Source organism: Priapulus caudatus, unplaced genomic scaffold (genome assembly GCF_000485595.1).
Source record: "Priapulus caudatus unplaced genomic scaffold, Priapulus_caudatus-5.0.1 Scaffold333, whole genome shotgun sequence".
Taxonomy (NCBI): Eukaryota; Metazoa; Priapulida; class Priapulimorpha; order Priapulimorphida; family Priapulidae; genus Priapulus; species Priapulus caudatus.
Genome location: NW_014577394.1, coordinates 114392 through 139042, shown reverse-complemented (window position 1 = coordinate 139042; position 24651 = coordinate 114392). Strand labels below are relative to the sequence as shown.

General features: G+C 46.9%; 1 protein-coding gene across 2 annotated transcripts in view; it reads right to left on the bottom strand.

Annotated features, from left to right (window-relative positions):
* Window positions 1-21470, bottom strand: part of LOC106809173 (tumor necrosis factor receptor superfamily member 16-like) — a 67795-nt gene extending 46325 nt beyond the window's left edge. For both annotated transcript variants that reach the window (XM_014812159.1, XM_014812160.1), the window contains exon 1: window positions 21230-21470. In XM_014812159.1, the coding sequence (XP_014667645.1) occupies window positions 21230-21271 (42 nt within the window). In that variant the 5' untranslated portion in view covers window positions 21272-21470. The remainder of the gene's footprint in view (window positions 1-21229) is intronic.
* Window positions 21471-24651: the final 3181 nt, after the last annotated feature.

Below are 24651 nucleotides of genomic sequence, written 5' to 3'. Positions count from 1 at the left end.
GAATTTTGCGTAATTCGAATATGATCAGTACGTGGATGTATTTAATTTCTCCATGAGAATCACGTCGAATAATACATATACGTCACTAAGTCCATCTCACAAACCAGCGAGAATAAAAATGCATATCGAAAATGCATATAAAAGATATATTATTATTCACACAAATAGTTGTTGTATGCCGAACGGTGATATAACCGTACAGATATATATATATATAATATAGGCCCTATATATATATATATATATATAGGAAGAATTATTAAAGACGCACATCGATGTCAACGACATCAGACTTTCACAAATCAGAGAAACCAGTCGGGCCTAGGGCTTAGACGAGACAATTCCGGTTACGTGATGAATGGATATTAATCGGTTCGTAGCCTATACAGGCCTCGTTTCGACAAAGCGCAATCTTAGACGAAGCGCTACTACTGCCGAAGATGCATCGCGCGTGACGCTCGCGGAGATACACTGTTGCTAAGGTTACGGACACCAATGACAGCGTCAGGTGGCTCATGTGATGATATATAGTCTGCTAAAGCGCCACATGAATCCCGCGCTATGGCTTCTGCAGCTATATAAAGCATCTGTTTAAATTCTATAGGTTAGTACCCTCTGCACTACGCGGGTTTAATCCAGAATCCTGTCAGAAACAGTTGCAAATGTCAACACGGAGAGCTTTAGTAGACATGCAGCGATATGATAACATATTACCCGGCCAAAATTGCCATGCTGTCTGCACTGCCGTTACGTTTGTACGGGATGATTAGTCCTTTGTATAGAGTCTACATTTCTGCATGATTCCTCCATGAACCTACTTATTGCTATCGCCTGACACTAATTATAAATTTATTATATAGCTCGCTCGGCTCCACATATCAATTACGGCCACTGCTAAAATACGTTACCATAACGCGGTAACAGTTGGATAAGGTTATATGGCAGATGCGTGTCATGGACTCTGTGGAAATCAGCGACAATGTCCCCGTGATGACATACACAGACACACACGCGCGCACGCACGCACGCGCGCACGCACGCACTTACATGCTTACATGCACACATTTCTCACTGTAATGTGTTGATGATGTAATGATAGCGATATAGGCGTGATGATATCAGAAGTGTGATAATATAGATTATAAGATCAGGAGTGTAATATCTATATTGTTACACTCCGGATGATATGAGACGTTCTTATGTGAGGATATTTTGGAGTTGGACAACGACGACGGTGAACATGGCGATGCTGGCGACAACGACAAACGCTGGCCATGTCATTATAACAACTGGGAGTGAGCGTATTGATACCTGCGACAATGCCAAACGTTGAAAATGCCGGAATGCTATCATGATGCGATCATAGCGGCGACAGCGATGACGATGACAATGGAAGACGACGACGATGAGTTAACGTGAACGCACTCAGTATATGGACGTAGCCAAAGCCCAATGTACAGTAGTAGCAGGGTAGGCGCGCTGTTTGGATTCAACAACAGGGAATTGCTGTCACAGTCTAATGCTGCCACAAGAGGCGACTCGGTGTACGTGACTCATTCACCTCCAGCCACGTTACATATCTTTCCCACTTCAATTTCATCTCTCCCTCGAGCTCCACTCGTCGTTGGTTTTTTCTCTGCGTTACTGTCGCCTCTCCCCTTTCTCCCTTTAACCCCCCCCCCCCCCGCATCTCATTCCTTCTCTGGATTACTTTGGTTACTTTCTCACCTTAAATTCACCACCCCTCCCCTCGCGTTTACTTGCTTCCCGTCACGCCTCTCACCCATCGCAATCCCCGCGCCTAGCCCTTTGTCTTTCCGCTCCCCCTATCTCGTTTTTCGTGAGGGCCGGGAGCCTCTTGGTACGAAGCATACACGTGACTGCAGCAAGAACCGGCGACTTACCGGCAGGAGCTGTTCTCTGCGAGTAATCAGACATATTTCCCCCGCTAACATATCGCAAATAATTGCGCAAAGAAGTGAAGCGAGGCGTAATAAGGATAATGGTGATAAAACACTTTCATATGATGCTGTTCCACCTGTGGATGCAACAGCGCCCTTAGCGAGGTCGTTGTACGTGCTTTCGGCAGACATACTGTCGTATGAATGCAGGCGTGCAAACAAACAGGCAGGTCATGTGTAGACATGTAGTCAAAGAGGCAGCGATGATGTCCAAGCCGGAGAGCATATCATAAGGTAGTCGCGCATGCAGAGTCTTAGCATGTATGCACGTATACAGACAGACACGTTGTGAGACGAAGGTTGCCATGTAGCCAAACATGCAGATTGGCTGCGAGCAGACAACAAGACACTTGAAGACAGACATTAACACGGGCAGTCAGCAAGACAGACGCGGAAACAGGCACCAAGACAGAGGTGCAGGCAGCAAGACTGACCTGCGGGCAGGCAGCAAGACAGACGCGAAGACAGGCACCAAGGCAGACGTGCAGGCAGCAAGACAGACGTGCAGGCAGCAAGACAGACGTGCAGGCAGCAAGACAGGCGTTCAGGCAGGCATCAAGACAGACATGCAGGCAGGCAGCAAGATAGACGTGTAGGCAGGCAGCAAGACAGACATATATGTTGGCAGCAAGATATACATTCTTCATTAGGCCTATTGCACACAAGAGGACAATTATATGCGAGCACGTGCCCAGGTATATCGACAAATATGATTTATCTACGCAGACGGACAGGCAGACACATCATCGTATTCTCAGTGAGGAACCGCGCGTGCCATTCCTACGAGAATAAATGTACAATATGCTATTAGTCCATCAACCTGCCGCCGCACGTCTCACTACTGTATGCGTAGCTACATCAGTGATCGCGTTCGTCAGTCACTTCAATGGCTATTAACGAGACTCGCGCGCGTGCGGCCGCAGTCACTCACTCACTACTCGATCTGCTCGCATTGCGCGCCGATGATTAATAGTGAGCTAGTAAATGGGAGCTTGATGATCGCGCCGATCCGACGTCTCCGTTCATTCTGTGTGCGCCTCGGCGCTGCGTCGCCACTAATTTCTGCGATCCCCTTCCTCCTCTTCCCGGAGGCGGCAAGCGCGGTCATAGCAGGGCTGCAGGAATCAAGACCGAGCACGTGATTCCGCGCGCGCGCGCCGTGGATCTCTCTCACACACACACGCACGCACGCATGTACAGGCACGAACGGACACACACGCACACGCACAAGCATGTACGTACACGCCCGCAAGCGCACATACACGCACGCACGCACTTGCACGCGCACACCCACACGCGCGCGCGCGCGCGCGTAGGAATGCACGCATGCACACGCACAATCACACATACGCACGCACACGCACGCACGCACACACACACACACATGCACATGGGAGTCGTGAGAGTCGAACTCGAGTGTATTATTAAGCGATAATTGAAGTCGACGCTCAGGTGCCGTGTGTGAGTGTCTCTCGTTGGGCTTTCTCTCTTTCTTTCTCTCTCTCTCTCTCTCTCTCTCTCGCTATCCTCGCGCCTGCTGTCGGCTGAGCCGGTGCTAGTAGTCGGCGTCATGCAGCATGCAGCCAGACGCCGTGGCGGGGATCGGGGAGCGGTTGTACGTAGCGGCGCGGCGAGGCGGTGCGTTTTTTCCACGCTGCTTTGCACGGTACTTGAGCCGGCTAAGCTGCTGTATCATATGCAGGCCAAATGACAACGCTAAGAAATGGTAATAGATACGTGCTCATCGGCCGCAGCCCCGAGGCTGAAATTCTCTTACAGAGCGCTCAAAAAAGCGAGCCGGAAAAATCGCGAGTGCGCTTCTCTTTCAATAAATAAATTAGGGATATACAAGGCGTCAATTAAAGCCGTAGGAAATCGAAACCGAAGGCAGCTGTGCGCGCCGCTTCGCGAAACAGCTGTTTTGCGTTATTTTTACGGAATCCCCGCGTGTGAAAAACTAATTAAATGAAATTTAATTTTCAACGAGTTGTCGAAGCCGGCTTTGAGCGCGCCGCTGCGAGCACCGCACGCCAGACGCCCGCCAGATGTCAACAACTCCAAATTAGCAAACTTCGATTACAATAATACCGCGCATGGCAATATTGTTTTTATTTACTCGCCGAACGCAATCGACTCTCCAAAGTGGCAGTCCGTGATGTAGTGATACAGGCACGCTATATAACGCCAGCCCGGTGCCGGCATCCGTCAGCAATAAACCGCCATAAAAACCATCGCACGAATATTTTCTGAGACGTGGGAAACGGGAGCCACATCGAGGCAACGAGCAACAGCCTCTATAAGCAGAACTAGCTGGGAAGTCGACCATCGACGGTATACGTACATCTATCTACCCACGCTCGCGCTCGCGGGGGACGCACTACGGAAATGAAAGAGTTAATCAAAAACGAAATGAAAATAAAAAATGAAAATGAAAATTGCGCGAAGATTGCATTTACAGCGGAAGACGCGTAGCTATTTGGGCGACCACGTTGCAGCTCTACGTGGAGCGAGCTGCTATGGTTGCACCCACGTGCCGCTGTATACACCTGTGCTCGCTGCTGCTTGTCGGCTCGATTAGATTCGCATTTAGCTTAGGATTTAGCATTTAGGTTATCATGTTGATGACTATGAACTGTCTCCGGAGAACCGACGGATCCCAGGACGCACATCATACGATATCAACGATATATTGATCGAGTCGTAGCCATTCGTCTATCAGTGTAATCGGTATTATGTGCAATCGCAACAGATTGTTGAAAAGCTCCCGCTGTGATATATTGCCCAATCGTCTCAACATCAAAGCAGCGTGGCCAATCAATCATAGCTCTACGGCTGCCTGGCAGCTTCTGAAATGGCGATTCTATTTCTATCAGAATGGACAACAGATAAGAGTAAAGAGAGAGACATAGAGTAGAGATATCGAGATAAAGTAGGAAATTGATAGATCGATAAATAGATACAGAGAAAAAGAGCGATAGAGAGAGAGAGAGAGAGAGAGAGAGAGAGAGAGAGAGAGAGAAAGAGAAAGAGAAAAGAGAGAGAGACAGAGAGAGAGAGAGGAAAGAGAGAGAGAGAGATAAGAAAAGAAACAGAGTGAGAGATAGAGGGCAGACGAAGGGAGGAAAGAGATAAAGAAAGAGAGAGAGAGAGATAGAGGAGAGAGAAGAGAGAGTGTGAAAAGAGAGAGAGAGAAGAGAGAGTGAGAGAGAGAGAGAGAGAGAGAGAGAAGAGAGACAGAGAGAGAGAGAGAGAGATGAGAAAGAATGCGCGCACCATGGCGATAAGAACTACATACTCATATCTATGAGAAATACATGATAGAAAATTGATATCGTCCGTGCAGCGTGAAGATTGTATCGGATCGGAATATAACAAATTTATGAATTAATTTATAAAAATGTACAAAATTATTACATATAAATAATAACATATATACAAATATATATTAAATTATGGCAAACGAAATAAATGCAATAACTATGTAAAATAAATAATACATGCGGACCAGCCAGGAGTCGTGGCTTGCCTTGCCTGAGGACCTGCTCTTACCGATAGACTTTCGCGCGGATTGATTGCTTTTGCATTGCATCATTTCATGTACAGCCGCGGTCCACAGGCAGAGAATGAGGATACTTAGATAGATGTATTGCGGCGGATACGGTGCAGCCAAGCAATCCATCACGACTTGACAGAAGACACGCGTTCGCCTCTATTCTTTCTCTCGCGCCCAAACTACGAGTTATACGGATTATTCAAGTTACAGCTTGCGGCCCGCGAATGAACGTGCTATGGTAATCTGTGTTATGAATCACACCAGTGATTTAACGTATTGCCGACAGCGGACCACATACTTACACGCGTATGGAACCTCCACCGCGAACGTACACACACAACACGCGCGCCCACACGCACGCCCACGCACGACGCACGCACGCACGACACGCACGCACACACACACACACACACACACACACACACACACACACACACACACACACACACACACGCTGAACAGATAATATTTACATATTGTAACCGATACTTTACCACAGCTTACTATAGTGATTTAATTAAAGCAAAGTTATTTACTCGGTATAAATCACACGGGTGTGGTGGTGAAGAGATGATGGCTACCAGGATGAAGCACGTGTGGTACACGCCAAATATGGGATCAATTATGTTATTCATGGAAAAAAATAGGAATACATTCGCAGAAAGACGTTAATCAATATAGAGTTGATGAATTTAAAGCGGGTTATGGGTGACGCCTTCTTCTCTCTCTCCCACTCTCTCTCTCTCGCCTCGATCTCTGACAACCTATCTCTTGTTCTCCATTTTCCTGCATTGCGTCTCTTGTCTATATCTTTCCTGTTACTCCATTTACATTATTAATAGAAATATGCGTCGATATGTTCGCTAGCGTTAAATCGGCTTGCAGTGAGCGCGTTACAGCGGCGCGTACATACAAACGGGTTTAAACAGCAAGCATGCAGTGGCTCAGTCTCGAATTGCTGATTTCTAACAGCATTTTGATAGCGAGACACAGTGATCTCCCCATTGGCAACCGTATCATGCCACAGTTCGGCTGCCGATCGCTTATTGCGTTACTTTCTTAGAATTTAGCCTGCAAAAATTCCCCTGAGCAGGTTTCTAGCAAACTTTTGCTATTTCTATTACTAAATTGGCAGATTTAAATAAATATAGTAATACATATATATATGTATAAACCAAACACACACACACACACACACACCACACACACACACACACCACACACACACACACACACCACACACTACAACACCACGCACGCCAGCACCACGCACGCACACGCACGACGCACGCACGCACGCACGCATGACACGCACGCCACGCCACCACGCACACAGCACACACGAAATACACACACACACCACACACACACACACAACACCACAACACACAACATATATATCTATATATATATATTATATATATAAAGAGAGAAAGATGAGAGAGTATGCGCGTGACATGCGCGCATCCATGTTCACGCCTATGTTCGCGTGTGTGCTGCATTATGTGTGTGTTGTGTGTGTGTTGTGCGTGCGTGCGTGCGTGCGTGCGTGTTGTGCTGTGCGTGCTTGGCGTGCGTACGTGGTGCGTGCGGGTTGTGTGTGGTGTGTTGTGTGTGTGTGTGTGGTCGCGGATTTCAGTGCGGTTTTTTGCCAATCTAGTGTGGTTTTGTTTCTTCCGTTTACAGATCACTTGAGCCCGCTTGTTAGGGATCTATATATATAATATTTACAGCAGGTGTCTTTTTCTTGGCGTGATGTAACAATTTCGCATCGCGGACAATACAAACTGCGATAAGTCTGATCGCGCCCGCTGAGATGGCTCACATTCAATTGCCGCTAGTCTTAAGTGCCATTATATCAAGCCGCGCCAATCAGGTGAAGAGCCATCTTCCCTTAAACTGACACGTATGCGCCACCGAAATCATGGAGCGAATATTATTGTGTTTTCTCGCCGACCGATGCGCCACCATTAACCAATCCCATCATCCCTCTACCCAAGACGCCCACTAGCCCGACAGTCTTGGGCGTTCTTACACATATCGCTATTGCGTTTCTGTCTCTTATTCGAGCAAACCAACATGAGGAGGGAGTCGTTTCTTCCTTCCTTTCTATTACATGGCCACAAGTTTTGGCTATGCCGCATCTCCTTCTTGATGTCTCCCCTTGCCTCTGAAACTGTCACCAGTGTACAGTCTCGTCTGCATCGGCGTAGGCTCTTTTTACACACACTGTTCGTCACTCTAAGTAATACACACTAGCGATTAGCGCTCGACACAAATCTAGTCGTTACAAACTGCCCGCAATTGCGGCAAATAAAGACGGATTTTCCATTTCGCATAAACCCGACAGCGTTCGTGTGTCACTGCTGCGCAACTGCAGATATATATCACTCGCGAAAGTCCGTCCACGCACAAAGCTTCTAAAAAATTCGCTTCGTGCGCGATAACACGGCGCCCGCAATCAAATCTTGCGCAGTCGGTTAATATTTTTATACGTAAAGCCTCTTACTTCTAGACAACAGTGCGCCACCGGGCAGACAAGCTCGCCTGCAGCCAGGATACTGATTTCGATTCAATCAACCAATATTATTTCGCCGCAGGAGGCGCTGCCGCCTCTACTCTGTCTATTGCCGCATACTAGCGCGGCCGAGCAAGTTGAAATGAGACGTGCGATTGTTTCTCTGCCAGACTCCCGACTTCATAACACGACGACATACTCATAATAGCTACGCATATAAAATAATGGAGGCCTTTAAGAACGTCTATATGTTTCAATTGCCCAGTTTCGATGAACGAAAACTAAAAAACCGGCGAATATATACGATTTTAACAAATTAAGAGCTGCCTATTCAACTCGCCCTCGATGGATTGACATTGAAAACGACTACTTTGTAACAAAACAAGATGAAATTTGAACAGAACGGCCCGTAATATACAGACCGTTTGATTGCATGAGGCACCGCTTCATGAGCGTGTTTTGCAGCTGGATCGCTGAGCCGCAGAATACCCAAAATCTGACGTACATGTCATATAGCTGTGAGTAACGGCATACCTAACCAGAATCGAACGGAACATAATCTCTTAGAAAGCGTATAATAAAATACTAGTTACGATATTTCTTCGATATAATATCTACATCAGGCTCAATGATTATTATTTGTTGTTCGTTACGCTCCACACGAATTTCCTTGCCGTAGCCATTGGGTTAAGCATTAGCGACTTCACCATCTCTTACACTATGCATCATTAATTATGTATAGTCTAGTTCACAATGCTAAGTGTAATACGTATATATATATATATATATGATATAATATTTATATGTGCACAGTGATATTGCCGGATTTTTTAGCGTTGTGTAACTAAACAGAGCAATACACAACCACGCCACACGCGCACATGCACGCACATCAAAACTGCCGGAATAAAATGCTGTCTAGCATGACCACACAGCTATCTCTTAGTTCCTCTTAGAGCGAGGCAATCTGCTTATCTATACTTTTCTATATGTGCGACTTGTATGTTCAATTTAGATTAATTGAACGAATTATAGTCACGACAATATTTCACATATTGTAAACAAACAGAGATTTTTTAAAGCGTAATGAATTCGGCGTCCACAAACAGTTATATTATTAATCTATATATATATATACTATATCTTATATATATACATATATCTATATTCTATATATATCTCACGATAATCAAATCATTGCTCCTGACATCAGTCGTCTAGCTTATTATTCGTTATATCGTGCCATCTTTTATCTCGGCCGACTTTGCGGATCGATGATTAACGACATGAATTATATCTATACGACGCTGATGCATGAACATCGCCATTTAATATATCCGACTCGTTGGATTCATTTTGGTTGCGGATGAAAGAAGTTGACAACTAATCGCAAATATTAGCAGTCATTCATGGTCCTTGCGACGGCAGCCGAAGATGAAGCGGAGGGATGAGCTGAAGCCATCATTATGATGTCACCGTCCGCGCACAGCTGCCCATCCTCGTACCATTATCTAGTGCAGCTCGGGCACGATCAAAGCGTACAAAGCCGACGTACGTGTTTGTCGCGAGTTAGATGAAAACATCTTATACTAATTAATTATTCGAGTGAATTTTCAGAACTACGGCGTGCTTGACCGTCTGATGGAGGTTTTGCGTTCGTCTGCTGCGTCAGATCGCGTGTGCCGCATCATATTTATCATGACCAGTTCGTTCATTGTCTTCGAGCGTTCATTTTTGAGAAGAAACTTTCTATATTTGCGGCTCGCGTGATCGCTGGAGCTCGCACTCTACAACAGTGTGCTATACATTACAGTCTAGCAAGCTCTTCTCTAGCCCATTAGATAGCCCTGTTTGTTATGGAAGACGCCTCAGTATGTACTGTATATGGATGTATATAGATTGAGATGCAGGAGAGGAAGAGTTGCATCGTATGATGAAGATGAAGCGCTGTTTATATCTATCGCCTTTCTTTTGCTACTGCTACGGTCGTGGTTTGCATCCAACTTGATCATTTCTGCCTGTGTTATGCATGCACAAGGTTCACGCTGGCAGCTTTGCAAATCGTGCGATCAACCAAACAACATTTTTATGTCCATTCTTCTTGCAAACGCGATTTTATATTCCCCCTCGTCGGTGTTATAAACAAACACAAAGAATTAGACGCCCGGGGAAAAAAAAAACCCGCGATTTGCTGCCTACACACGTACAAAAAACGTAGCCAACTGCCATATACCATGCCGTCTCACAATTTAACCATACGCTATCATGCACACGCGTTGTACAGCAACGTGTCAAATGCGACCATCGTTCAATGTACAGCTCGTGTAAGAGGTATATCGCGAGACAGAAATGCATCCGCCCGAGCAAGCTAAGCGAACTCTATGCGCCAATCGTTGTACTTACAATTCGGGACGGGGGAGGCGGCGCAAACGTGATATTATGATGCGAGTCAAATTGCTGCCTCTTCTCGCTGAGATCCATTTGGCATCGATGTGGGCATTTCTGCCTCATCTCTCTTCTTCAGTGTGTCTCTGCGCGGTACGGGCCTAACAACTTGGACAGCGCGGCGCTGCGGGCGCCGCAGAAGACCACGCATCTAAGACACAGGCGATGGTGTACCGACATGGTGCGAGCTCTGACAAGTTAGTTACGGAAACACGTAACGCCAGATTAGTAATGAATCTGACATCTCTTATCGCGCGTCGGGCCGTATAGCGCTGTCGCGAACGGAGCTATAAACCATTCGGCCTCGGTTCGTCTATGTTCTCTTTGATTCTTTTCTCACGCTCTTGTTCTTCTTACTCTCTCTCTCTCTCTCCCCGTCTCTCTCTCTCTCTCTCTCTCTCTCTCTCTCTACTCTCTTTCTCTCTTTATCTCTTTCTTCATTCTCATCCGCCTCTCTGAGTCTCTCTCACTCTCACTCTCTCTCTCATCCTCTCACTCTCTCTCTCTCTCTCTCTCTTTCTTTTTTGTCTCTCTTTCATATATTCTTTCTCTTCTTCCTCCTCTACTCTCGCTCACTTCTCTCCTCTCTAGCTTTCTTTCTCTTCTCCCTTTCTCTCTCTTTCATCTCTCCTCTCTTTATTTCTTTCTTCCTTCTTCCCTTCCTCCTATCTCACTCTTCTCTCTCTCTCTCTTCTCTCTCTCCTCTCTCTCTTCTCTTTCTCTCTCTCACTCTCTCGCCCTCTTCCTCTATCTATCCTCTCCACTTATACCGCCTATTCTCTATCATCCAACCGTGTGCGCATTTACCTGTGTTTAGAAATTCCGTTAAAAAAGAAAAAATTTGCGACCTAAGGTGATATTAATTTTCTAGCTATGTGTGAGACACACTAGTCTCCAACGTGTGCAAGACAGACAAATTGCGTGGGGCCCTCAATAAGTGTAATGCTCGTTATTTCGGTTTTATACTTATTCTTTAATGTTCCTCAGGGGACTCCTCGGGGGCCCTTCATGCCTCATCACATGTGTCATGTGAAAAAAGGGTATGGTTCAGGGCTGTCTCACCGTCCAGTTAAAAGCACTTGTAGCGTCGCACTACGTGTGTCTCGGTGTCTCGTGAGACGTCATGGCATCTGCTTCAGGCGTGTCTCAGTATACTATAAACACGTCTAGGGCCTTGCTGAGAGTCCTAGTGACAACGCATTCTCCTGCGAGGTCGCCTAAGCCGAATTGAAAGGTCTGGCGAGCATGGGAGCATCGTAGCAGAAACCGGCGACATCGGAAGCGCTCCGCGAGACCATTATCACCAGAGCTTTTCAAAATTTCTCCTCCTCTCGCCTTCTTCTCCTTTCTCTCTTCTCTCTTCTTCCTCTCTCTCTCTCTCTCTCTCTCTCTCTCTCTCTCTACTCTCTTCGCTCACGTTTCTCTTCTCCTAGCTTTCTGCGTCTCTCCCCTTAACTGATTAGCCTTGTTTACTAGTCTAGCTTTTCCTGCGGACGGCAATTTTCGTTGTGGCGCAGTGCATTTGGCTGCTGGCGCGTTCGAGCTGACTGCGCGGAAAAACGATGAGCAATATCAAATTGCCGGCTCACACAAACGCCAGCCGCCTGTCTGTGAGCGAAGTTTCCATTTTTAATGAAATCGAATAGCGTGCCTAAAGTGCTAGACGGCTGTCTGTGAGCCCACGTGCAACTGTGACACTAGCTCTTATTCTTCGACTTCTTCTCGGCGAAATCTGCAAATGCAATCGCTGAACGGGTTGCCAGGCGTCGTCCGCAGCTAGGTGACATCACCACTCGTGTGAATGCAAAAAACAGCGAGGAGTGTAATACGATGGTTTCAGTTGTACGGCATTCTATCTACTAAATCACCACCAAACGGACACAGTCATTATCATACACAATATAGAGACACCTACATGCAACGCACGCTACGCACGCACCCACGTATGCGCCGCCGCAAACACAAATTAAGTTCAATTGATAGCAATCAGTGACTTCGTAGTGACAAGTCTCAACATATATTATACATATATTCCTAGAATTATACGATATTCTCTATAATACTAATCTGCTGCTTTCATCATTATTTGATATCAGGCCAGACATAAAAAGGTTAAAAATACGGTAATATGTTATAAATAAATTAAATAAATAATTAAATAAATAAATAACAATAAAAAAATATTAGATGGCGACGCTAGCAGCGCAATAGTTTTGCTGATTCTGCCTCCGCCTCCGGACTACAGCACATGTTGCATGTGAGGGGGTCACTGTTCCTGCCACGCGCGCGGCGCCGGGCACACATGAGACAGCACGCGCCCCCATGACATGAGCTGCTGCTGCCGCTTTTCTTACTCGTAAAACCGTCCTCTCTCTCGCAGTAGCCGCAATTACTCGCGTTTACGAGTCTCTGGTACTTGTTGGCCCGCAGGCTAGGCGGCCCCCTCCACTCCCGCTCCGGCCACCGCCGCCGACAATGCAGTAACACCGTTAAGTGACCTCAGGCCGCAGTAAAACTTGTCGATCGCGTGTTATCACTGCGAGCCGACGATCGACTGTTCGTCTGTTAGTAGGAGGGAGATGGACGAGGCGATCGATTTGCGGGTCACGCGAGCGGCCAGTGCCATTATCGCTCCGTGGGCGCAAGCGAAAGGAGAGCGGGTTAGAATTTAACTACCGTGCGCTGCGACAGTAATGGCGCAGTAGCGCACGGCGAGGCGGCTTGCGTGTGCCGCGCGTGATGGCCTACGCTGCTGGCTAACGACGTTGTTACTTTTCACACGGTAGTCTGAAAAGCCGTGGCTATAGCTAGAGAGCGAGACTCGCTGTGCAAAGCCTCTCGGTATTATAATTTACCGTGGATTATAACGCATAGAAAGCCAGCGGTAATCAAATTTAGCTCTGATTTTCGAGTCGCCGTCAAAAATGGGCCGATCGTCACGTAACATATATCCAACTCTACGTCTCCTATGCCTTCATCCCTGAACGCGCTTGCGTTTTTTTTCCGCTTTACGCGATATAGTAAAACTGTCAGCGGCCAGACTGACGCGTCGCGAGGCACTGAGGAGGATGACGTTCTTAGTTAAACAAGTGAACAGTAGGCGATCACATTTGCAGCGCCGCGCCGCGGCACGGTCTGATTGTCCGCGTCGGCGTGCTTTTTGTCATTTGTCAACGCAGTTCTGTCAACACGATGTCGTCATTGTCAACGCATTGTGGGTGGGCGGGCATTGTTCGTTGTCACGCGGCCTACATCAATGTTTCACGACGATCATCGAGTAGGTCTTGTCGACGTCGCGGCGTGCGCTCGCTGGCTTTTTACGGCCAATTTACAGATGATGTGAAGACAAAATATGACCACACAATAGGGCCCTGGTTAAGCATTTCGTGACGAATTACGTTTCACAAAGAAACTGAGCGCTTCGCATCAGTGTAGATGTGCGATTAGGAAGCGCACACAGAAACAAGACTTAACCGCGTGTACCACGCGCATGCACATATACGTACGCATCACTGTTTGTCGCCTGCCCCGTTTATATTGCCTCATAGACGCGCTGGCTTCTCCGTTTTTGTTGGTTGCACATCCTCGCGTATTAATTGGAATCACACATGCTGCGTTTATGCGCAACCTAGACTGGAAAGCTTGATGACAGACTGGACCACGGCCCTCTAGTTTCAGCCGAGCTACCTTAGCGTGAATAATGAATAAATAAACACGCGGACGCCCGTAAGGTAGATCCGCTGTATAACACTATGGATGCAGTTCGCATCATTCGGGACGTTATTCTTCTTCTAATCCTTTCTCACAGTCGCAATGAAATCACCGACAGTCGGCGGTGCGTATGTGGTAATTCGCGAGTGTCTGTAGCATATACCTCGTGCTATAAAGGCACGTTGTGCATTAATCTGATGGCAGGTGGTTTTCACGGACGACGAACCGCTTCGATTCCGTTGCTAGTACATGACACGCATCCGCCACCCAACTCACGCGGCAACCGCGAAGGCATGGTAACGGCTTACGAATTGCAGATGATCGTATATGGTATAATAGATCGGTCAGCTCATCGCGGCGAGTACTGTACTTTAGCATAGATTTGCGACGCTAGGGCATGGTCAACGGTCGGCCGCGGTTCGCACCGCGCGTATTAACAATTAAGACAGTTTTGACAAATCAGGCGAATTTATCTTCGACCTTTTCGCCGCAATCGATTCCCTCGCGACGCCGCGCTTTTGTGCAGACGAGCCGCCGCGGGCCAGATGTACGAGCCGCGATGCGCCGGACAGCAAAGGCTCTGCGATTTAAATTAAAATATCTTTTACTCTCGCCGGAAATAAAAGCGCGACCGCCGAGATGCTGCTATATTTAGCGCGCGCTCTCATAAGATGTCAATTCGATGCGCCCGTCGTTAAGTGCATTTTCGCGCTTTTGAGGAGATGTCGCAGAATGCATCTTAGATGGCCAGCGAAGGTCGATGCACTTGAGAAACAGCGACGATTAGTAAAGCGTTAGTTTATCCGTACGAAGATAGATGGTTAAGATTTGGGTTAGTGGTTAGATGACGTATAGATATAGTGTATTGGATAAATATAAATCAATGTGCACTGTTATTCCGAAAGACAGCGCAAACTATCTGCCACGATTGTAAACTAACAAACTTGTCTAGATAAGTAAATCAACAACTGGAGGATTAATATTACAAAACACTTATACGTACAATCAGTCGGCAAATTTAGAATTCAGCAAAAATTGAATTAAGAAAAAATCAATATTTATGAATTGTGAGTCAGAAAGGAGAATATAGTCCGATATTTGCGTAATTCGAATATGATCAGCTAGTGGGATGATATTCAATTTCTCCATGAGAATCACGTCGAATAAATCAGTATACGTCACTAAGTCCATCTCACAAACCAGCGAGGAATAAAAATGCATATCGAAAATGATTATAAAAGGATATATTTATTATTCACACAAATAGTTAGTTGTATGCGAACGGTGATATAACCGTACAGATATGATATATATATACATATAGGCCCTATATATATATATATATATATAGGAAGAATTATTTGAAAGGACGCACTCAATGGATCAACCGACATCAGACTTCACAAATGCAGACGAACCAGTCGGGCCTAGGGTTAGACGCAGACAAATTCCGAGTACTGATGAAATGGATATTAATCGGTTCGTCAGCCTATACAGGCCTCGTTTCGACAAATAGCGCAATCTTAGACGAAGCGTTACTACTGCCGAAGATGCAATTCGCGCGGCGCGTCGCGGAGAATACACGGTGCTAAGGGTTAGGACACAATGGACCGCTTCAGGTGGCTCATGTGTGCATATTATTAGTCTGCTTAAAGCGCCACATGGAATCCCGCGCTTATGAGGCTTCTGGCAGCTATATAGAAAGCATCTGTTTAAATTCTATAGGTTTAGTAAACCTCTGCCACTACGCTGGTCTTTAAATCACAATCCTGTCAGAAACAGTTGCCAAATGTCAACACGGAGAGCTTTAGTAGACATTGCAAGCGATACGATAACATTATTACCCGGCCAAAATTGCCAATGCTGTCTGCACTGCCGTTACGTTGTACGGGATGATTAGTCCTTTGGTATAGAGTCTACAATTTCGCATGATTCCTCCATGAACCTACTTTATTGCTATCGGCCTGACATAATTATAAATATTATATTAATAGCCTCGCGTCGGCCCTGCCACATATCAATTTACGGCCACATGCTTAAAATACGTTACCTAAACGCTGGTATAACAGTTGGATTAAGGTATATGCCAGACTGCGGTGTCATGGACTCTGTGGAAATCAGCGACAATGTCCCCGTGATGACATACACAGGACACACTACGCGCGCCACGCACGCACCGCAGCGCACGCACGCGACGCACGCACGCACTCACACACACACACACCCCACACACACACACACACAGCACAAACACACACACACGCACAGCACACACACACAACACACACACACACACACACACACACACACACACAACAGCACACACAACACACACACACACACAAACACACACACACACACACACACACACCCACAGCAGCACACAGTATTCACACTCACACAGGCAGGGCTGTATTACGGCCATGTTTAAAATTTCTAATTTCCTGGGCGCTTCCCTGATCGTTTGACTCGCCATGCCTGAATGGCCGCTCTGCTGGCATACACCATCGCCGCCATATAGTATAGTTATATATATATATATGGGGAAAACGAGAACAAATTAAAGCCAAATTGAACTTGGACCCGTAAACGACTGGATATCGCATCGCAGAGATTCGGGCCGCCACCTCGTCATCGCGAACAGAACTGATTGAGAATCTTGCCTTTGTTCGATAGAAGCGTTAACTACGGCCCACTACTCTGTCGCACAATCACCCAACAGCGCGACGACCGCCGCATGAACAACAAAATGCGTTTACGCCGTACGATCGCGTAAGAAAAACTGCATAGCATTACTCGCCGCTGATAAAAATTCGAATTTTATTGAGTCTTTCTATACGTTGTCTGACTTGTTCACGGGTAATTATACTGTCATCAGCCATAGTCGTCGCGTTGGCAATGTAGTATATTATAATATATATATATATATATATTTATGTATGAGTAGTATATATATATATCCAAGAGCATATTAAAGATCCTTTGTGGTATATATATATATATATTATAGTAGTATATATATATATATATATGTGTGCGTGTGTGTGTGTGTTGTGGTATGTGTTTGTGTTGTGGTGTGTATGTGTGTGTGTTGTGTGTGTGTGTGTGTGTGTCGTGTGTGTGTGTCGTGTGTGTGTGTGTGTGTGTGTGTGTGTGTGTGTGTGTGTATGTATATTCACCCGGTGCCATGCAATATTCACACTCACAGCGATGAAGCGATGAACCGTTATTCATTTCAACCCGCTCGCACAGGAAGAATCGCTGGATTTATTTCTGCGCGATGAATAAGGTATAATCCATCTTTTTCCTCCCGCCCTCCATTATTATATCCCGCAGTCACCGCAACGTTTCCACGAAATTTAATGGAACCCCCGGCGTGACGGATAAGTCGCGACTACTACGACATAGCAAAAACATTATAGCATTACAGTTATATATTGTTAAAATATCTTATTAAATAATTAATGTCGGCGGTGCGTTTGTGAACGCATGAATTTTGCAACGACGTTGCTAGACGTCAAAACGATGCGGGAAAGGCTAATCGCGTTGGGGGGGGGGGTAGAGGCGCGTATGGGGCTGTAGGCCTATGTGTGTGCGCGCCAACCAAGGGGCATGTAAAATCCCCGCGCGCGAATTGCCAATTCATCAACGGCGTACCCAAACAAACTGCGGAAATAGAATTTTAAATTTGCATCGTCGTAGAGTATCATCGCGCGTCTATATCGGCTGTGGATAACTGCAGCGGCGCGGGATAACTGCGTTAGGTTACGCGAGAACAACCTCTATAAAAAGCCAATGTTTTTTTCTCGCATAAAACCTGGCATAATGTAGAGAGGTAGGCAGTGGCACAGCTGGCTTTAATACGCCGCTATAAGACGCCCTCGGTGCTGACGTGCGGCGACATTCTTGAATACGACGCGAGTGGTGCGTGCAACACCATCCCCCGCAGGCAAATTAATTAGCGATGTTGGTAAAACGCATCGGTCTTTGAGCGACACGCCGCTTAGACGCCTTAATGAGAATCAGCTAATGGACGGCGGGCAGCCAGCAGCAGCAGCATCATGATCAGCATCGTCATCAGCAGCATTAGAAGCAGCAGCAGCAGCACCATCAACAGCCCCAGCAACATACGCAGCCGCAGTAACAGCAGCAGTGGCAGCAGCAGTAGCACCACCACCACCATCACCACCATCACCACCACCACCAGCAGCAGCAGCAGCACCATCACCAGCAACAACAACAGCCGCAGCCGCAGCCGCAGCCGCAGTAACAGCAGCAACAGCAGCAGTACGTGGCAGCAGCAGCAGCAGCAGCAGCAGCAGCAGCAGCAGCAGTAGCACCACCACCCCCAGCAGCAGCAGCAGCAGCAGCAGTAGCACCACCACCACCACCACCAGCAGCAGCAGCAGCAGCAGCAGCACCACCACCAGCAGTAGCACCACCACCACCACCAGCAGCAGCAGCAGCACCACCACCACCAGCCGCCGCTGCAGCAGCAGCACCAGCAGCAGCAGCACCAGCAGCACCACCCCCAGCAGCAGCAACAGCAGCCGCCGCAGCAGCAGCAGCAGCACCAGCAGCAGCAGCAGCAGCACTACCCCCAGCAGCAGCAGCAACAGCAGCCGCAGCAGCAGCAGCCGCAGCAGCAGCAGCACCACCACCAGCAGCAGCAGCAGCAGCAGCCGCAGCAGCAGCGACGGCCTCAACCCGGCGAAGCGATCTTACATGCAACGCTGACACACCGTCATCACATCACGAGCACTCACTACCTATACAGAGCATGTATATACAGTGCATGCGTGCATACCGAGAATGCTCACTGCTATTACAACACGCGCTCACAGGAGCTCGCTCCTGCATAGGTTCACGTTATAATAAGGGCACGCATTAATCAGCCTGGCCTGCATTGCGTATCGGAAGCAGAGGGAGGAGGCACTAACGAGATCAAGTGGATGCGCTATGCGAGCCTTATCGTTGCAGGTTATCATGCACGGTGCGTTACAGTAGCTTGGTTATCGTTATCACTCACGTTACGCTATTATAATTATTACAATCATCACTCGCGTACTACGTATTACGTGTGATACGGCATCCCAACGTACGTTACGCTTGATATAAAAATATACTAACGAAACGTGTCGCGATAAACAAAATCCCAACGTTACGACATATCAGCTATATATTAGATCATGAAGATATTTATTATCATAGAGAGATATATTCTCATAGAGAGAGAGAGATATATTCTCATAGAAAGATATATATTCGCATAGAGATATTTATTCTCATAGAGCGAATAAGTACGGTAATGATCATGCCTAGATGTAATAAGACATCCCAACATGATGTACGCGATTACGATATCCGAAGATAAGTTAGGAATTATAACAACCTATATGTGTGAATACCACATGGCAGCCTTGAATATGGTATGACATCCCGCCTGCGAAATTTTTTTTCCCACTTGAGTTCCGGACCACAGCCAATCAGCGCACTCCATTCACTCGACTTCCTCGAAGCAACAATGTAAAATGAATACCACCTATCCCTAACCTAACCCTAACACTAAACCGTAACCGAAACCTAACACTAACTATAATCCAACCATATATATACGAACCATATATTACAAAACACTATCTATGGTGGGTCCGGAACTCAAGTGAGAAAAACAATTTCGCATCCCGCCTTGATGTGTGATACGGGAGCCGTACGTTGGGACATCACATCGCAGCGCACTATACGACATCCCGAAATGACGTCAGACAAAATTTCAGTGTTGCATGTCAGAGGGCATCCAGACGGTACATTGATCGTGCGTTTTCGTTAGTGAATTAAAACAGGCCGTCTGTGGAGCGACGGCTAAAGGTCCCCCCCCCCATCATCTCATCTTTGCTCTTGTGATCTAATACTCATACGTACTTGAGTCACCCGCCCCTCCGCCCTCGCCTTTGTCGTCTCATGTCTCTGTCTGTGTCTTCCATTAGCTACTCCTGACATTGCCATTTAATGTCTCTGTCTGTGTCTACCATTAGCTCCCCTTGATCTTGCCCTATAATGTCACTGCTTGTGCCCCCACCCCCATTAGCTACTCTTGCTCTTGCCCGCTGTCGTCAGCCTGCTTCCTCCACTATCTCTCCAGTGCTCTCGCCCTCGAATATCTTTATCCGCATGCTGTGTTCCTGACCATCTCTCCTTGGCGTCTCCATCCAATGTCTCTACTCGTCATGCTCCCCCCCCCAGTTCCTCCCGCCTTCTAATGCTTACATCTCTGTTCTCCCCCCCCCTCGCGACATGCACTATCTACCCGCGTGTCCCCTGCCATAGTCCCCCATACTTTCGCCTCTTATTTTCTCTGTCCCCAACCACTTCCGGCTCGCTCCCGCTCTCACTCTTCATCCACGTTCTCTCTGATGAAACTTCAAGCGTAAAACCAACATGTGATGCGCGCCGCATCAACAGTAGGCATATACATACGAGCTTGGAATTAAGGACGACGATGAAAATCAGGCGCGCCCCAAGTACTTCGGCCGTTTCAATAATAAAATAACAGTAAATAAACACGAATTGTATTTAGTACTCAAGTTGTCATGTGTATATCTACTCTCTATCGCCTATTATTAGTAATGATTTCCCGTAAAAGCCGTTCAAATTCCCCTCGGTGACGCGCAATTTCACCGCACATAGGCCACTGATAGAAGAACGATATCTTTCTGTCAGTTTGTGCAGTGGCGTGCGTGCGCGCGGTAAGACTGTGTGTTACAGATGAGCATTTGAACGACATTTACGTGGACTCATTAGCCGATAAGGGTAGTAAATGCAACTTGTGTTTATTTACAATTATTTTATTATTGAAGCGGCCCAAGTGCCCATGCACGCGCCAACGAGACACACACGCGCGCGCGCACGCACACACACGCACACACGCGCACGCACACGCACGCACGCACGCACGCACGCACGCACGCACGCACGCACACACACACACACACACACACACACACACACACACAGCGTAACGAGGACATCCAACGAACTCACCATCAGAGCGAGTAGAACCATCCAGTGCCGGCTCATCTTCATCGCGTATCGCCAACGTTCTCGCCAGTCAACGAAATCAACGATGTCGGTGTGGGACACGGGGTGACGACTCCAGTCAACGCGCGCACTCACACGGCGGCGTCACACTCACGCACAGACGAGGGGAACGGACGGACGGACGGACGGACGGACGGACGTGCGTGCGTGCGCGACCGGCTCGCTGTGCGCTCTGCTCGATCAGTGCCGCCGCGCAACTGGTTTTCCTCGCGGGCGTCTGCTAGCAATCAGCGCCGTGCACGCAGCGGCAGAGCACGCCGCCGCCGCCGCCGCCGCCGCAGCAGCAGCAGCAGCAGCAGCAGCAGCATCGGCGGGCCCGCACTGCTGCTGCGGCGGTCGCTAAGTGGCTACGGTGTACGCCTCCACGCAGCGATTACTATTCCTCGGGGGAAAGCAGAACAACAACGATGCCGACAACGCGTTGAACCGACAAAGAGTGGGAGCGAAACATGAGAAAGTGAGCCAGAGAGAGACCGGCCGAGAGAGGGTTGCTCGCGGAATACGAAGTTGACGGCAAATAAGAAATGAGCGGTGGAGAAAGGGCTATTAAACGCCACTACGAAGACACTGAGAAAACAAAGGAGAGTAATCTGGGCACTGGCAGAGGATGGCTTCTGGTAGTGATGGTTAAGGTGGCGGTTGAAGAAGGGAATACACAGTACGATATAGCAAGGCGATTCATGAATATAAGTCAAATATTAAATACTAGCTGCGGGTACCCGCTGCGCTGGGTAAAATCGTGCTACTAATTCATACTACTAATAATCGGACACAATAGGTACATTGACAATAATCGACAATAACATTGCACAGAATATCAATATTTACAATTTAGCATGGGGAAAAAAGTGTTACGTATGACATTTATATGACAGCACAACCCAACTTAGAACCCCTGGAACATAATAGTAATATGGTGTAAATGAGAAAAAGTTATTATAACAGGATGTACGAATGGGTTGCCGTTTTCATTTGAAAGCCTCTTGATAAACAATGCAGTCGTAACCTCTGAACTGGTCCTGGCTGTGCTCTGTTTTAGTATTGGTTTCGGTTTCACAATACCAACAGCTGATGAAGTGAGGGCAAGAAATAGTCATCGATTTTTCTGTGTGTGGCAGCACTGTACAGTGAGTGCTGACATTGTGTGGTTTGACGAATTGACGGGCCGTGAAAAAAAAACCTGTCAAACCGTCAAACTCACCAAAAAATACCCGGGGAGTGTTCGTAGCTGAAAAAAACCTGCCAAAATAAGAGATGGCCCTGTGAAAATTGCATCCAGATTGCTTGGGCGGTTTGGCCGCCTATAGGGAAGATACATACATACATAGATACATACGAACTCAAATATATATTAGATACGTACCTGATACGACAACGACCCCATCTGCTTTTAACAGGCATCTGTAGGTTTTGCGTGCAGCACTAGAGCGGCGTGGCAGCTGTGTACCCAAACTCCACGTCAGATGGCGCTCTCGCTGATGGGCTCAATCTACTATCCTGAGTGTGGGGAGGGGGGCACGCATGCAGTTTGCTGTGTACCCTGACCAGCAAACCAACCGTGGTTTCCCCAGCCGCGTGTTGCGTCCAAGGGTCGCACACACAGCCAAGCACCGGCAACTGCATGCAAACTGTTCAAACTGCATGCAGCGCCCCCCCCCTTGCCTTCGCACACTCAGGACTAAGGCCTATAGATAAACACCTATCTATAGTTTATCTATAGGTGTTTATCTATAGCCTCTATAGGCCTTGCTCAGGACTATGCTCAGGACCACATGCTCTTGACAGTAGATTGAGCCAATGAGCGAGAGCGCCATCTGTCGTGGAGTTTGGCACCTGTTTTGCGTGCCCATCGGGGGCTCGTTGTCAGATACAAAATTAGTCTTAACATTAGTCTTAACATTAACTTCCACTCGTTAACCGTTGAAAGAAACATCGTAATGTTACGAAAACGAAAAATCCTCACAAATATCCTCTTAACATTACGAGAGCCCAGACCCTCTCGTACCTTTAATATTAAGATGAAAATAACACATTTAGACTAAGAATTACAATTATAGTGATATTATATTTTATATTAATGAGTAATATCATGTGTTTTTCTTGAAAAACACGTCAAAAACATTAATTATCTACCGATCGTGAAGCAAAACAAAAGTGTCAAAACATTTACAAATGGCGTATGGCATTTGTTCTCTTGTTTTAAATACTTTTGCACGGTCGGCATATGTTTCCATGCCATCGAAGGTTCGCGTGACGTCAGTGTACGTCACGCACGAACTCGGCTATCTCCGAAGTAAAGTTGAATGCATACAGCCTAGCTGCTGATGGCTACGTCACGCACATAACCGAGTTAGGGTTAGGGTTAGGGTTAGGGTTAGGGTTAGGGTTAGGGTTAAGGGTAGGGTTAAGGTTTTTGCATCAGGTTATGTCACTGATCTCTATAATATAATCGATTATATTATAGAGATCAGTCCCTAACCCTAACCCTAACCCTAACCCTAACCCTAACCCTAACCCTAACCCTAACCCTAACCCTAATTTAATTTAATTAACACTAATACTAACACTAACACTAACACAAAATAGTTAAATGGATAAAGATAGAAAAATAGAAAAATAAAAATAATAAACAGATGGGATTCGAACCCACCACCTCAAGAAGAAACGTCCGGCGCCATACGCGCTGCGCTATTTTGGTTTGCTCGAATGATGTATTATGGATGTGCCCTATATGCATACATGGATGTTTCCATGCCATCGAAGGTTCGCGTGACGTCAGTGTACGTCAGTGTGACGTCACCACCATAGACCAATCACGCACGCCCATATATTAACCATCGAAACGGTTACAATAAACAAACATGGCGGACTTCCTGGTCACTGATAGAAACATTTGATTGAAACAATTTGCAATATGTAGTAAATTAGTAAGACTGTGTTATATGGAAGCCCTGAAGCGACATCCGACTTTTTGAGTATCCGAGTTTACGAGTTTCTGAGTTTCTGAGTTTCCGAGTTTCTGAGTTTCTGAGTTTACGAGTTTCTGAGTTTCCGAGTTTCTGAGTTTCTGAGTTTCCGAGTTTCTTCTGCGCATACACCAGAGAAAATAGAACACTGTCACCGTCAACATCAGGTTGTGGTTTAGCGTCGTAAATTAACTTGCAAACGCCACCGCCAGATGGTGGTACGCAGTCTATCGGCGTTTCGGGCGTATCAGTGGAACATCGTCAGCACTCTCGTAGTTCTGGTACAGGGTAGCGAAGGAGCAGTGCACAGGCACTTGAAACGTTTCAATAAAATATAATGCTAAATAAATACGAAATATAATACTAGTACTACATATATCTTAATGACAATAATGTTTC